Genomic DNA, 13,791 nt, shown 5'->3' with positions numbered 1-13,791 from the left:
TTGCTGCCTCACAGCGGCAGAGACCCGGGTTCAATTCCCGCCTCAGGCAACTATCTGTGTGGAGTTTGCACATTCTCCCCGTGTCTTCGTGGGTTTCCTCCAGGTGCTCTGGTTTTCTCCCACAGTCCAAAAACATGCAGGTTAGGTCAACTGGCCATGCTAAATTGCCTGTAGTGTTACGGGTAGGGGAATGGGTCTGGATGGATTGCTCTTCGGAGGGTCAGTGTGGACTTGTTGGGCCGAAGGGCCTGTTTCCACACTGTGAGTAATCTAAAAAAAATGCCTTGAGCCACACAAGTAAGAATTATTGAGTTATATGATTACATGAAAACATATAATCGAAATCTGTGCAATAAATAATATTAAGTTGTTTATCTCTTTGATCAAGCTTTACGGGATTTTAGCATGCAATTATTTCAAATCTTGGAGTTGCAAGTTTCCATTAAGAACATTTGCAGATTACTGCCCCTCTCCAAAAGTTGGGAGGGGGAAAAGGTGAGGTTTTTGTGCATCAACAGCCACGTCTGTAAGGCTTGATAGACTTCAGATGGGCATACAGTATTCAAATTATTTTATATAATTTCAGTGGCAATTTAACAACACTGTTATGATTCATATAAATTCTTTGGCAGTCATGTCTACTTGGTTCAAAGTAAATAGCTTAAACTATAGTAAGCAGTGTAAACCTTTATTTGTTACAAAGCTTACTGCTTCATGGTACAAAGTTAAAAATCACACAACACCAGGTTATAGTCCAACAGGTTTAATTGGAAGCACACTAGCTTTCGGAGCGATGCTCCTGCATCAGGTGGTTGAAGGAGAGGCGCTCCGAAAGCTAGTGATGTGATGACAGAACAACCTCGATTATCTGAACGAGACGGCAGGGAGTATTTTGTTCCGATAACTAGTTGTTTGGATAACTAATCTGATCGTAAACAAAGGAAGCATTCTCAAGTGCAGATGGAACCCCATGACACAAAGCCTCAGCCAGAAGCACTGACTTGTGTGTTACACCAGGCAACTTGATCAAATCAAATCGAAAGACATTCTGGGACAGGGTGGAGCCATCTTTAAGCAGATGTAAAGTGAATATTTCAGAAGCGAGACAGCTGGTCAAGCCATTCAGTTTTAAACAAAACTGAACTTATTTACACATGACCAAAAGGAAACCAAATTCAGAATAACATAACTATTTGAAAACCCAAACCGACATGAAAACACAACTTGACAAAGAGTTGTTCCAATTTCCTGCTACATCCCCTTGGCAAAAAGGTAAATTCAAACACAGGTTCTTATTAGAAAGAGATGTCAGCAAGAGTGAGGATCAGCATGAAACTGTTTCTTTGGGTCCCCAGCTAAAACTAACTCAAAACAAAAAGAAACCCTGAACTGGGAGAACAGACCACTCCCCTTTCATTGTACAAGTGTTTCTAAATAAAATAGAATCTGAAAGCTTTTTCTGATTATTGACTTAGCACAATCTGTTGGCCATTAGTAAAGTAGTCAGTTCAGACATTTCAGCACCACTGCCTTTACTACCCCTCTCGGAAAAAAGTTCAAAGACAGAATAACCTTGTTCAAGGCGCAGTATTGTCATAGTGGAGGCTGCCACAATTTACCTGGCAATCTCCCGATGTAGCAACAGCTCTTCCCAACAAAATTAAAATGCTAGTGGGTGAAGGAACTGACTGGTCATTGGCTTCATAATTGGTTTAACTGGCTGCCGACTTCTAGGTTTTGCTGAACTTCCTGACAATATCCTGTGGTGAACCAGAACATCTGACTTCCCTCCCAATGCCTTCTGCTGCCACTTTACAAGGCTTCACACCTCCCATCCTGTCTCCAGATAAAATCTAGGCCACCCACCTTTGCATGCAGTGATGTTAATTTGGCAACCAATGCAACCAATATATGCAACCAATGAATGCACAAAGAAAACTTTTGTTATGGTTTTGTGTATCATAAGTTCCACAAAATCACTGTCTTTATTTAATAACCCTTTTACTTTAAGGACTCCTTTTAAGGATTACTGTTTGATTTTCAAGGCCAATGTTTTGTTTCTCAGGGGCTAATATATTCATTTTCACTAACTGCCTTATTAAGTGATACATTCACATTATCTTCTGGATTTGAAATATGGAATATTTGGACTCTGACAGAAGCAGAAGAATTGATCAAATCCTCAACAATTATCAACCATCGATTAAAATTAAATTCGCAACATACAAGGAAAGCATTAATTTTCTGTACACAACAATATTTAAATTTTCAGAAGGTAGCAGTCACAAGTTAAGAACATAGGTTTTTTTCAAAATAGCTGACATACATCTGTACACAAAAAGCCCTCAACACCTCCCCACCCCTCGAACACCCAACTCCTCCACAGAATGCAGTGATGCAGCCCTACCCACCACCAGATATACGCTTCTCCAGTGACACCCATCACCACTGACACTTAGCTTCCTCAAACACAGTTTCTTTCTCTCTCCTGTAGTCTTTGCTGATGGGCTCACCAATACCAATCAGCAGCGAGCACAGACTACAAGCAACCTGTCATTTCATTCTACTTACTGGGTTGAATTTTCCTGACTGGCCATGCCCAAGTATGAATTTTATTCTGGCAGTTTTGGGTGCTTATCCTCTCTGTCCATTTAGCATGCTGTTCTACAGTAATTGCTAATATACACAAAATCTATCAGTTAATCCTTGGTTTGATGTTTGAAGCTTGGCTGTCTGGCAGAAAGAAGGGAATGGGGATAAAAGGATCCTTCTCAGATGGCAGCTGGTGACAAGTGGTGTTCCACAAGACTCCGTGTTGGGACCACAACTTTCACTTTATATGTTAACAATCTAGATGAAGGTACTTAGGGTATGAAGGTACTTCGGGGCACGTTGAGTCAAGCATTTGCCAGCCATAATAGATTGCATGGATTTATGTGTAGTTATTAGTGAACATTAGGAAATGAACAGCACTATCACCCACTTGAAAAGCACAGAATGAAACCAAATTGTGCAGCCAACAACAACCAGTAGGTTCCCATTGGAATTGAAACTGTATGCAAATCTGAGATTTGTTTGTAATTGGAGTGGAACTGGATGAGAGGTCCAAGTACTATTGTACAATTTTGCTCTCGCTGTGCAGCCAATAATGACAACTTTTACATTATAATGAGCCAAGTCTTGTTGGGAAAATGGCAGGTTCATGACACACACTGACATTTATATACAAATTGGCCAGCATTAACTTCATGCAGAAAGGAGACACTCCACGAGTTGCTATTGATTTATGCTGGTCCACCATTTGCCTTGCACAAACAGCTCACCATTAACCTCCCATAATTTTAAGGAATTTGTCAAATTTGCACATTAGTTGTTCAGTAAACTCACCACAGACATTTTAGTGCTTGAATTTAACAGTGTGACACTTTTCTTAATGAGGTGATAATGGATAATGCAATGCCAATTCACCTTGCCAGCCCAGAAAGGGAACTATTTAAACTGTTGAGTCTCATTACTCAATGTAGTGCATTTGCCTCAATGATTTAAATAATTTATTTCATTCTTGCTTTATTTATTTCTTTTCACTCCCTTTTTGTTCCCTTTTCTCTCTCCTCTTTATTACTTCTTCTATCCCTTAATAGACCCTATTCTCCACTGTTCCCGCAGTTTCTTTCTGAACTTTTAGAGCTCAGTGGTTGAAGAGACAGACCAATGGGTCCAGCATTCACTGAAGTCCCAGAATAATGTGTTAGCTTTTGGCAATTTTCAGCGAAATATTTAAACTGAAGGGCACAGGAAAATGAAGGCATGTCAAAAGATGCCTTCTCTGGCAACACTTGCTTCCATAGTTTCATTCATGTTTGAGGGATGGGGTTGCCTCATGCAACCCCATGATGTTTCCTTATCTGCCCTCTCTGGAGACGGGTGGGAACGTAATGTGCTGACCATCCCTCCTTACTTTACCTTCAAATATATTGGCTGATGGAGGTTGGGAGAGGAAGGGGCAGGGATTGTTGGAGTGTAAGATTCATCCCATGATCTTAGAAGTGGTAGCAGTTTTTCTGTTTTGTAAAAGGAATCATCATAACTGGACTGTAATCTAATTATGACGACCTGCATTATTAACGCAAGGCCAAACATTGATCTGGGAATGTAAATGATACTACACACCTTTATTCCAGGTATTCCTGGTATCCCTTGTGGCCCAGTTGGTCCTTCAGGTCCCTTTAAAAAATTGTAGGAAAACAAAAACAAATATTTTACGTTTTAACACAAAAAAAAGAACTAGAAAAACCGAATGGCCTGAAGGTGGATAAATCACCTGGACCAGATGGACTATACCCCAGAGTTCTAAGGGAGATAGCTAAAGAGATAGTGGAGGAGTTAGTGGTGGCCTTTCAGGAATTGCTAGAATCAGGGAGAGTCACAGAGGACTGGAAAATTGCCAGCGTGACACACCTGTTCAAAACAGGAGTAAGGCAAAAGACTGAAAATTACAGACCTAAAAGCTTAACATCAGCTATGGGTAAGATCCTGGAATCCATTGTGAAGGATGAGATTTCTAAATACTTGGAAATATTTAGTAAATTCTGTTACAATTCTTTGAGGAAGTAACAAGCAGTTAGACCAAGGAGAGCCAATGGATGTTATCTACCTGGACTTCAAGAAAATCTTTGACAAGGTGCTGCACAGGGCCCATGGTGTGAGAGGAAAGATACTAGCATGGAGAGAAGCTTGGCTGTCTGGCAGAAAGAAGGGAATGGGGATAAAAGGATCCTTCTCGGAGGGCAGCTGGTGACAAGTGGTGTTCCACAAGACTCCGTGTTGGGACCACAACTTTCACTTTATATGTTAACAATCTAGATGAAGGTACTTAGGGCATTCTGGTTAAGTTTGAAGACAATACAAGATAGAGGGATAGGTCACATTGAGGAGGGAGGGAGTCTGCAGTAGGATTTGGACAGGTTTGAAGAAGGGACAAAGAAATGGCAGATGGAGTACAATGTGAGAAAGTATGAGGTCATGCGCTTTAGTTGGAAGAATAGAGGAATGGACTATTTTCTAAATGGGGAGAAAACTCAGAAATCTGAAGTAAAAAGAGACTTCGAGGTTCTAGTCCAGGATTCTCTCAAGGCAAACTTGCAGGTTGAGTCAGTAGTTAGGAAGACAATTGCAACAATGGCATTTATTTTGAGAGGACTTGAATATAAAAGCAGGGATGTAATTCTAAGGCTTGAATAAGGCTCTGGTTAGACCACATTTGGAATATTGTGTGCAATTTTGGATCCCATATCTCAGGAAGGATGTATTAGCCTTAGAGCGTGTTCATAGAAGGTTCACGAGAATGGTCCCAGGAATGAAAAGCTTAACATATGAGGAACTTTTGAGGACTCTGGGTCTATATTCAATGGAGTTTAAAAGGATGAGGGGGGAGCTAATTGAAATGTACAGAATACTGAATGGCCTGGACAGAGTAGATGCTGGGAAAATGTTTCCATTGGTAGGAGAGACTAGGACCCAAGGGCACAGTCTTAAAGTAATGGGAAGACATTTTTGAATGGAGATAAAGAGAAATTTCCTCAGCCAGAGAGTGGTGAATCTATGAAATTCATTGCCCTAGAGGGCTGTTGAAGCTAGGTCATTGAAGACTGAGATAGATAGGTTCTTGAGTATCAAGGGGATCAAGGGTTATGGGGAGAAAGCCGGAGAATGGGGTCAAGAAACCTATCAGCCATGATTGAATGGTGGAGTGAACTCAATGGGCTGAATGGCCTAATTTCTGCTTCTATGTCGTATGGTCTTATGGTTTTAAATGAAAGATTAAATCTGTTAAAATAGTACCTGTGGACCTGAAAGCCCTTCAATACCAGGCAAACCACGTGGTCCTTTTTCACCCTGAAAGGTATAATTTGACAAAAGCATGAATTTTTGAATATTCTTTTCTTTATAAATTATTAATTCTACGAGAGGTTGACCATGAACACCCATTTTAGGTCAGGATCATCTCACTGATGTTGCCAGTCAATTGTGTCTAATTTTTACTGGTTAAATCAGAATGCTGTTGACTGATTATTTATAAAAAGTACTTCAGAATATGACTGACACATAGCTTAAGACTTTTCTTTGCCCGAATAGTTTTGAAGATTATTTTCATTTGAAAACTGGATTCTAGAACATCAAAGGTTCGAAAAGCTGTAGACTTACTTAAAGTCAGGAAACATGGTTTCTCAGGATCGTGAAAATTCATGTAAACATGCTTATCTTTTATTGTTGAGGAAACCTACACAATTGAGCTCAGTATGAAATCTCAATACAGAATGTACACTCCAGAGATTTGGATCATAGATCCAGCGATAAATCTCTGAGTGACCCAAGGGGAGCTTCAGACACTTAGGGCAAGCTTTTCAATGTGTCTAGAGGGCGAAGGTCAGGTGTGTACTTACAAAGTCATAGAGATAGAGTCATACAGTGGAGAAACAGACCCTTCGATACAACCAGTCCATGCCGAACATAATCCCAAACTAAACTAGTCCTACCAGCCTGCTCCTGGACCACATCCTTCCAAACCTTTCCTATTCATGTATCTATTCAAATGCCTTTTAAATGTTGTAATTATATCCACATCCACCATTTCCTCAGGAAGTTCATTCACACACAAACCATCCTCTGTGTAAAAAAATTGTCTCTTATATCTTTTTAAAGTCTCTCCCCTCTCACCTTACAAATGTGTTCCCTAGTCTTGACATTCCTCATCTTAGGGAAAAGATAACTACCATTAACTCTAACTATACCCCTCATTATTTTGTAAACTTCTATCAGGTCACTTCTTATCCTCCTATACGCTAGTGGAAAAAATCTCCGCCTCTGCAGCCTTTCTTTGTAACTCAAACCTTCCATACCCGGCAACATCCTGGTAAATCTCCTCTGAATCCTTTCCAGCTTAATAATATCCTTCCTATAACTGGGTGACCAGAACTGGACACAGTACACCAGAAGAGGCCTCACCAATGTCCTGTACAACCTGAACATGACTTCCCAACTCCTATACTCAAAAGACTGAGCAATGAAGGCAAGTGTGCCAAATGCCTTTTTAACCACCCTGGCCATATGTGACACAAACTTTAAAGAATTATGCACCTGCACCCCTAGGTCTCTCTGTTCTGCAATACTATCGAAGGCCCTGCCATTAATTGTATAAGACCTACACATGTTTGCACATCTTGCATTTATCCAAACTTATTTTGAAACTGGTGCTCCTGGATGGCAACCATCTGTACCTCTGGATGGTGCTGTACTTTTCAAAGTGAGAGCAGTGATAGGAAAGAGCAACTTGCCTCCAATAAACTGCCTTTAAACTCATTGAACAGCTTGTTAATGTGCTTTAAACAGACAGAAGCACATTATATAGCTGGCAATGGGAAGAATGATGATATGGGAGCTATGTGTCAGTGGTATGTATTGCTGCTAATTTAAAGTTTTGTTAAGAAAGGGAAGTTATCAAGTTTTGACACGATTTGTTGCTCAGGTTGAGGTTCTGGACGTAGGTTTGCTTGCTGAGCTGAATGTTTTCAGATGTTTCATCACTCTACTTGGTAACATCTTCAGTAGGCCTCCAGGCAAAGCATTACTGATAATTCCTGTTTTCTATTTATATGTTTGGGTTTCTTTGGGTTGGTGATGTCATTTCCCATGGTGATGTCATTTCCTGCTCTTTTTCTCAGGGGGTAAAAGATGGGGTCTAATACGATGTATTTGTTGATAGAGCTCTAGTTGGAATGCCATGCTTCTAGGACCTTTTGTGCATGTCTCTGTTTGGCTTATCCTAGGATAGATGGGTTGTCCCAGTCGAAGTGGTGTCCTTCCTTATCTGAATGTAAGGATACTAGTGAGAGAGGGTCATGTCGTTTTGTGGCTAGTTGATGTTCATGTAACCTGGTGGCTAGTTTTCTGCCTGATTGTCCAATGTGGTGTTTGTTTCAGCTCTTGCACGGTATTTTGTAAATGTCAATTGTTTTGCTTGTTGTCTGTATAGGCTCTTTCAAGTTCATTAGCTGCTGTTTTAGTGTGGCGGTGGATTTGTGAGCTACCATGATGCCAAGGGGTCTGAGTAGTCTGGCAGTCATTTCCGAGATGTCTTTGATGTAGGGCAGAGTGGCTAGGGTTTCTGGATGTGTTTTGTCTGCTTGTTTGGGTTTGTTGTTGAGAAATCAGTGGACTGTGTTCATTGGGTACCCATTCTTTTTCAATACACAATATAGGTGATTTTTCTCTGCTCTGCAGTGTGTATTGGCTCATTGAAATAATGCTCTGAGGCAGCTTTGATTGTGGATGTTGGGATGACTGCTTCTGTAGTTCAATATTTGGTCTGTATGTGTTGTTTTCCTACAGACGCTAGTTTGAAGTTCCCCATTGACTGTTCGCTCTACTGTGACATCTAGGAACGGCAATTTGTTGTTGTTTTCCTCCTCTTTAGTGAATTTTATGCCAGTAAGGGTATTATTTACCACAGGAAATGACATCATCAACCCAAAGAAACCCAAAGAAACCCAAACATATAAATAGAAAGCAGGAATTGTCAGCAATGCTTCACCTGGAGGCCCATTGAAAATGTTACCTAGTAGGATGACAAAATGTCTGGAAATGAACCTTCCAGCTCAGCGAGCAAACCTACATCCAAAGAGAAGTTCTAACTGAGGTGAAGGCTCAGAATTAATGTTGTTTGAGCAGAATGAATCAAGAATATGACTGACTGCTTGGCACCTCGTTGGTCCATAACACTGTCATCCCCCTGCTTTCTTGTCTGCTCCATTCTATAATACAAATATATTTTCCAATCAACCTGTTTAGTGTTGTTATTGCACACTTCTGGAGTAGTTAAGACTTGAACCTTGCTCAGAAGTAGAGTTACTATCACCGTGTCACAAGAACCCTTTATTCTACAAGCCCAGTCATGGCTTTCACCTCCCCCTGAGATTTGACTTCCAGCACCTGTTCCCTCCCCGAGGCTGTGTTTAGCTGGCACCAAATTATGGACATTGTGGGCAACAATAGCATCACTTCAGCAATACAGGGTCAGGAACCAGAAACGACATGGGCTTTTGGTTCCCTAATTTAGGTTGAAAATCCAACCCCAATCTTACCTCTCCCAATTAATGTAAACAGCAGAATGGCAAAATGGGCTGTGGATCAGGTTTTAAAGTTCAGATTGCAAGAGACTGACTGAAACCTATCATCCAAGATGCACAAATTCATCATTTGTATTTCCAGATTGCCCTGAAAGAAAATTGTTTCTGAAAGCATGCCAGTCCATCACAGAGACTGGAATGTATTTAATTTTTTCTTCTCATTTTCACAAAGAAGTGAAAAGTGCTTACAACTAAGGAAGTGTTTACAACTATTGGTTCAGTTGTAAAATAAAGCAGTTCAGCATTTAGTATCTGATTTTAAAGTTCTAATGCTCTATTCTCAGATCTACTAAAAGATTGGAGAACCACATGCAAACATATGGATAGAAGACAGAATCTCTCATTCATTATCATGAATAATATTATTGAATATTTAAATAGTGAGCAGCGCAGGCATATTTTGGAATTAAAGTACTGCTTATAGGAATGGCTAGAACTTTGGTACCTAAGAGAATATCTAAGTCAGACTTGAAATTTATAACAATGTCCTTCAACACATGAGAGGTGGGAGTAACATTAACCTGAAAACATTCTGATTACTCATGTCGAATTAATGCAATGACCTGAATCAGTATGAAGCATCTGCTGAGAATGCACTCTGCAAGAAAAGACACAAGAATCTTCCCCGATATCATGATTTTTCTTGAAATGTCAAAGACAAGTGGAGATGAATCAAATATATATCCAACTTTAATGACATATCTTCCCAGTAAACTCTTCCTTTAGTATCAGTGCTTTAATTTTTATTGAAGAAGACACACATTGCATGGTTGCAAACTGATTTTGATGGTGAAGGAATAAAAATAGATAGCCTACAGTGTCTCCTTTTGGTCCAGGCTCCCCAGAAGATCCAGGCACACCAGGCTGACCCTGAATTGGGAATAAGAAATTATAAATGTTAGAAAGAATTGCAAGTGTAGATCATTCAGGTCAAAAGGTACAATATCAATTACATATATCACATATTAATTTTACAAATTAAGGAGGCTATAAAGTTATATCTGGCCTTGGCAAGATTACGATGAATGTGGCAGAAACATGAAAAAGACACTGCAGAGAGAGGATAGAATACTGTATAATAGTGAATGATCCTTATAGAGGACGGTATTATAGACTTTCACATGAAGAAAAGAGATTGCAGATCCTCTCAGAGTCAGACAGCGCTCACTCATTTCAGGCTACAAAGTATTAATGAAGACAAGGATAACTACCAACACAAACCAATAATGTGTTAGATTATATTACAGAAAATTACAGTCATGGACTGTGCTTTATAGTATTAGGTTACTCCCTCACCATTGAGGACTGAATTGATTAATTGCCCTCAAACTTTCCTTTCTGCTGGAACAAAGTCATGTTTAATCAAGTTCTTTTGCACAAGCGAATAATTAGATGGTTAAAGGAAATGTTGTCATTTTATGGTTTTCTGAAGGCACTCTATATGATCTTACAAGAAACACTTTGAGATAAAGCAGCAGCATGGAACAGAAATAAAAGCAAAAGACTGAGGATGCTGGAAAGCTAAAGTAAAAACCAAAAATGCTGTAAATACTCAGCGGGTCAGTCAGCACTGAGAGTTAATTATATCAGATTAGATCAGATTCCCTACAGTGTGGAAACAGGCCCTTCGGCCCAACAAGTCCACACCGTCCCTCCGAAGGGTAACCGATCCAGACCCATTTTCCTCTGGCTAAAGCACCTAACACTATGGGCAATTTAGCATGGCCAATTCACCCAAATCTGCACATCTTTGGACTGTGGGAGGAAACCGGAGCACCCAGAGGAAACCCACGCAGACACGGGGAGAAAGTCACCCAAGGCCGGAATCGAATCTGGGACCTTGGTGCTTGAAAATGTTTTTTTCCAGAACTTCCCAGTTCTGAGGAGAGTCATGACTTAACCATTAAGTCTTCCTCTCTCTTTCCACAGAAACTGCCAAGCCTGCTGAGTATTTCCATGTTTTTATTGTGAAACAGAAGTTGGTTGGTGAAGCTTAAACAGAATTAGGCTAAATAAATGTCCAATCAATTGAAAGGATTAGAACTGGTATTCCCCAGACTAGCGTCCTCCAATGGAGATCATTCTAATTATGGATATGATAATGCTACATTAGCTCCAGGGAATAAGTTTCATAGAAAATGTCTTCCACACAATACAAGTCAATGTACTTCACTTGTATAGTTACTTAACAAACACACCACCATTTAATGCAAAACTTTGCAGTCCTTCATCTTCAATTACATTTGGAATTCTGACCTGAATGTATCAGACACATCTCATCCTCGTGCAGCTTTTAGGTAATTTTCTCGGAAGGTTAGTCCCCTGGCTGGGGAGAGAGGGTAGGGATACCATCTCAGAGTGTATTTAAGACTGAGGTGAGGAGAAATTCCTTTAATCAGAGGATGGTAAATCTTTGGGAATTTTTCTACTCGAGAAGGCTGTGGAAAGCTCAGCCATAGCAGTATATTCATGACACAGATTTATAGGTTTCTAGATCATAAAGCTATCGACAGATGTAAGGTAATGCAGGAAAATGTATGGAGGTAGAAGGTCAACCACAATCTAACTGAATGGTAGTGTGGGGTCGAGGCCTGTAGTATAGGGTTGGATGGGAAAGTGATGGGTTGCATACCTGCTCTATTTTTCCTGTCCACACCGCATCCACATATGCGACTGAGCAGCTGTAAAACTCACCCATATAAATTTGTAAAACCTTTGGCTTGGCCAGTTGGAAGGCTGTGTGCATTTTCCAGTGCTCCATTTCAGACAGAGAACTGAAAATCTAGAGAGTTCAGTGTATAAGTTCACCAGGATAAATGTCTGGGAATTGAAGTTCCAATTATGAGGGGAAATGTAAGGTACTCAGACTACTTCCGTTGAAGAACTGAAAATTATGAAAGGTTTTGAGTCAGTAAATGCATCAAAATGTCTTTGGTTGGGAATCCATAATGAGGAGCTATCACTTTCATATTGCTATTTAGAAATTGAAGTGAAGAAAAACCTCCACTGGAAAATGAATGATTGGAGCACCGAATGATTAAATATGAAGCATTTAGAAACTGTTATATTGTTTAAAGGAAACATAGATAAGTATTGGTGGAAAATCGGTGGAAAGGTGGGAAAAGAGATTATCAGATTGAGGGTTATGGATTGCACTATGATACATCCTGAACGGAGATCATAGGCTAAACAGTTCCTTTTAATGACACAATTTTCTGTAGACTTGAGTTAAGTATGTCAATAGAAATTTTAAAACTTAAGTGGAAATGTTTTCATTCGAAACTAGTCAGATTTGGTTTTAACTATTTTTCAGAGCTCAACTGGACTGGATGAACTCATTTAGTAAATAGAGCGAGGGTCTTTAGTTTTTAGAATTGTGGCATGGAAACGAGGGATGATGTGCAAGCACAAGGCAAGACTATGTTACAGTAAGATTACTTCATCAAAAAGACAGAAAATAGATGTAATGCCCTACCTGCATGCCTTGAGAGCCAGGAATACCTGGAACACCTTGGTCACCAAGTCGTCCCTTAGAAATGAAATATAAATTAAAGGTACAGTACATCTTACCAATTATCAGCACTATGTTAACATGTATGTCATTGGTGGCTCGAAGCAGAGAACATCCTGAAATTCAAGGTTCTGCATTTAAATTCCACCTCACAGCTTAAACATAAAATAAAAGGCTGTTACTCCCGTACAATATTTAGGAAGCAGAACAGTGTCAAGGGTTCTGTCTTTTTAAGATGTTAAACAGAGGCCAGATCTGAGCAGAGGCAAAAGATTTCAGGGCCTTATTTCGAAATAGAGCAGTAGAAACCTCCCAAATGCACTGGCTACGATTTATCCATCAATAAGCATCACAGAAACAAAAAATAGATCATATGGTCGTTATCGCATTGTTGTTTGTGGGCATTTGCTCTGCACAAGTTAGCTGTCACATTTTCTACAGTAAACAGTGACAACATTTTTAAAAAAGTACTTCTTTATGTGTAAAATGCTTTGAGGTAACCCGTGGCTGTGAAAATCACTGCATCAATGCAAGCCTTTCATCTTTTTATTCCCAATATAAAGGAGTCGAAATTCAGCCGGAGTGATATCTCAACGAAAGTGTAACCCCCATGCTGACTGAGAATTTCTTACAGTGACATCTCGAAGAGTTGTGAGGTCAGGGAGGGAAATTCATTAATTATTACTTGAATTGAAATGGTTAAAAGTGGATAAATCCCCAGGACCTGATCAGGTGTAGCCAAGAACTCTGTGGGAAGCAATAGAAGTGATTGCTGGGCCTCTTGCTGAGATATTTGTATCATCGATAGTCACAGGTGAAGTGCCGGTAGACTGGAGGTTGGCAAACGTGGTGCCACTGTTTAAGAAGGGTGGTAAGGACAAGCCAGGGAACTATAGAAAAGTGAGCCTGACCTCAGTGGTGGGCAAATTGTTGGAGGGAATCCTGAGGGACAGGATGTACATGTATTTGGAAAGGCAAGGACTGATTCGGGATAGTCAACATGGCTTTGTGCGTGGGAAATCATGTCTCACAAACTTGATTGAGTTTTTTGATGAAGTAACAAAGAAGATTGATGAGGGCAGAGCAGTAGATGTG

General features: G+C 40.0%; 1 protein-coding gene across 1 annotated transcript in view; it reads right to left on the bottom strand.

The window, feature by feature from the left end:
• The window catches only part of LOC122549191 (collagen alpha-1(XXI) chain-like), a 173,905-nt gene that overhangs the window by 78,866 nt on the left and 81,248 nt on the right, over positions 1 to 13,791 (bottom strand). Inside the window, exons 11-14 of the mRNA XM_043688582.1 lie at positions 12,661 to 12,714; positions 10,002 to 10,055; positions 5,842 to 5,895; positions 4,171 to 4,224 (exon numbers count right to left, since the gene is read on the bottom strand). Coding sequence (XP_043544517.1) covers positions 4,171 to 4,224; positions 5,842 to 5,895; positions 10,002 to 10,055; positions 12,661 to 12,714 — 216 coding nt within the window. The remainder of the gene's footprint in view (positions 1 to 4,170; positions 4,225 to 5,841; positions 5,896 to 10,001; positions 10,056 to 12,660; positions 12,715 to 13,791) is intronic.

The sequence above is a fragment of the Chiloscyllium plagiosum genome, chromosome 4 (genome assembly GCF_004010195.1).
Source record: "Chiloscyllium plagiosum isolate BGI_BamShark_2017 chromosome 4, ASM401019v2, whole genome shotgun sequence".
Taxonomy (NCBI): Eukaryota; Metazoa; Chordata; class Chondrichthyes; order Orectolobiformes; family Hemiscylliidae; genus Chiloscyllium; species Chiloscyllium plagiosum.
This window is presented reverse-complemented; position numbering and strand designations above follow the sequence as displayed.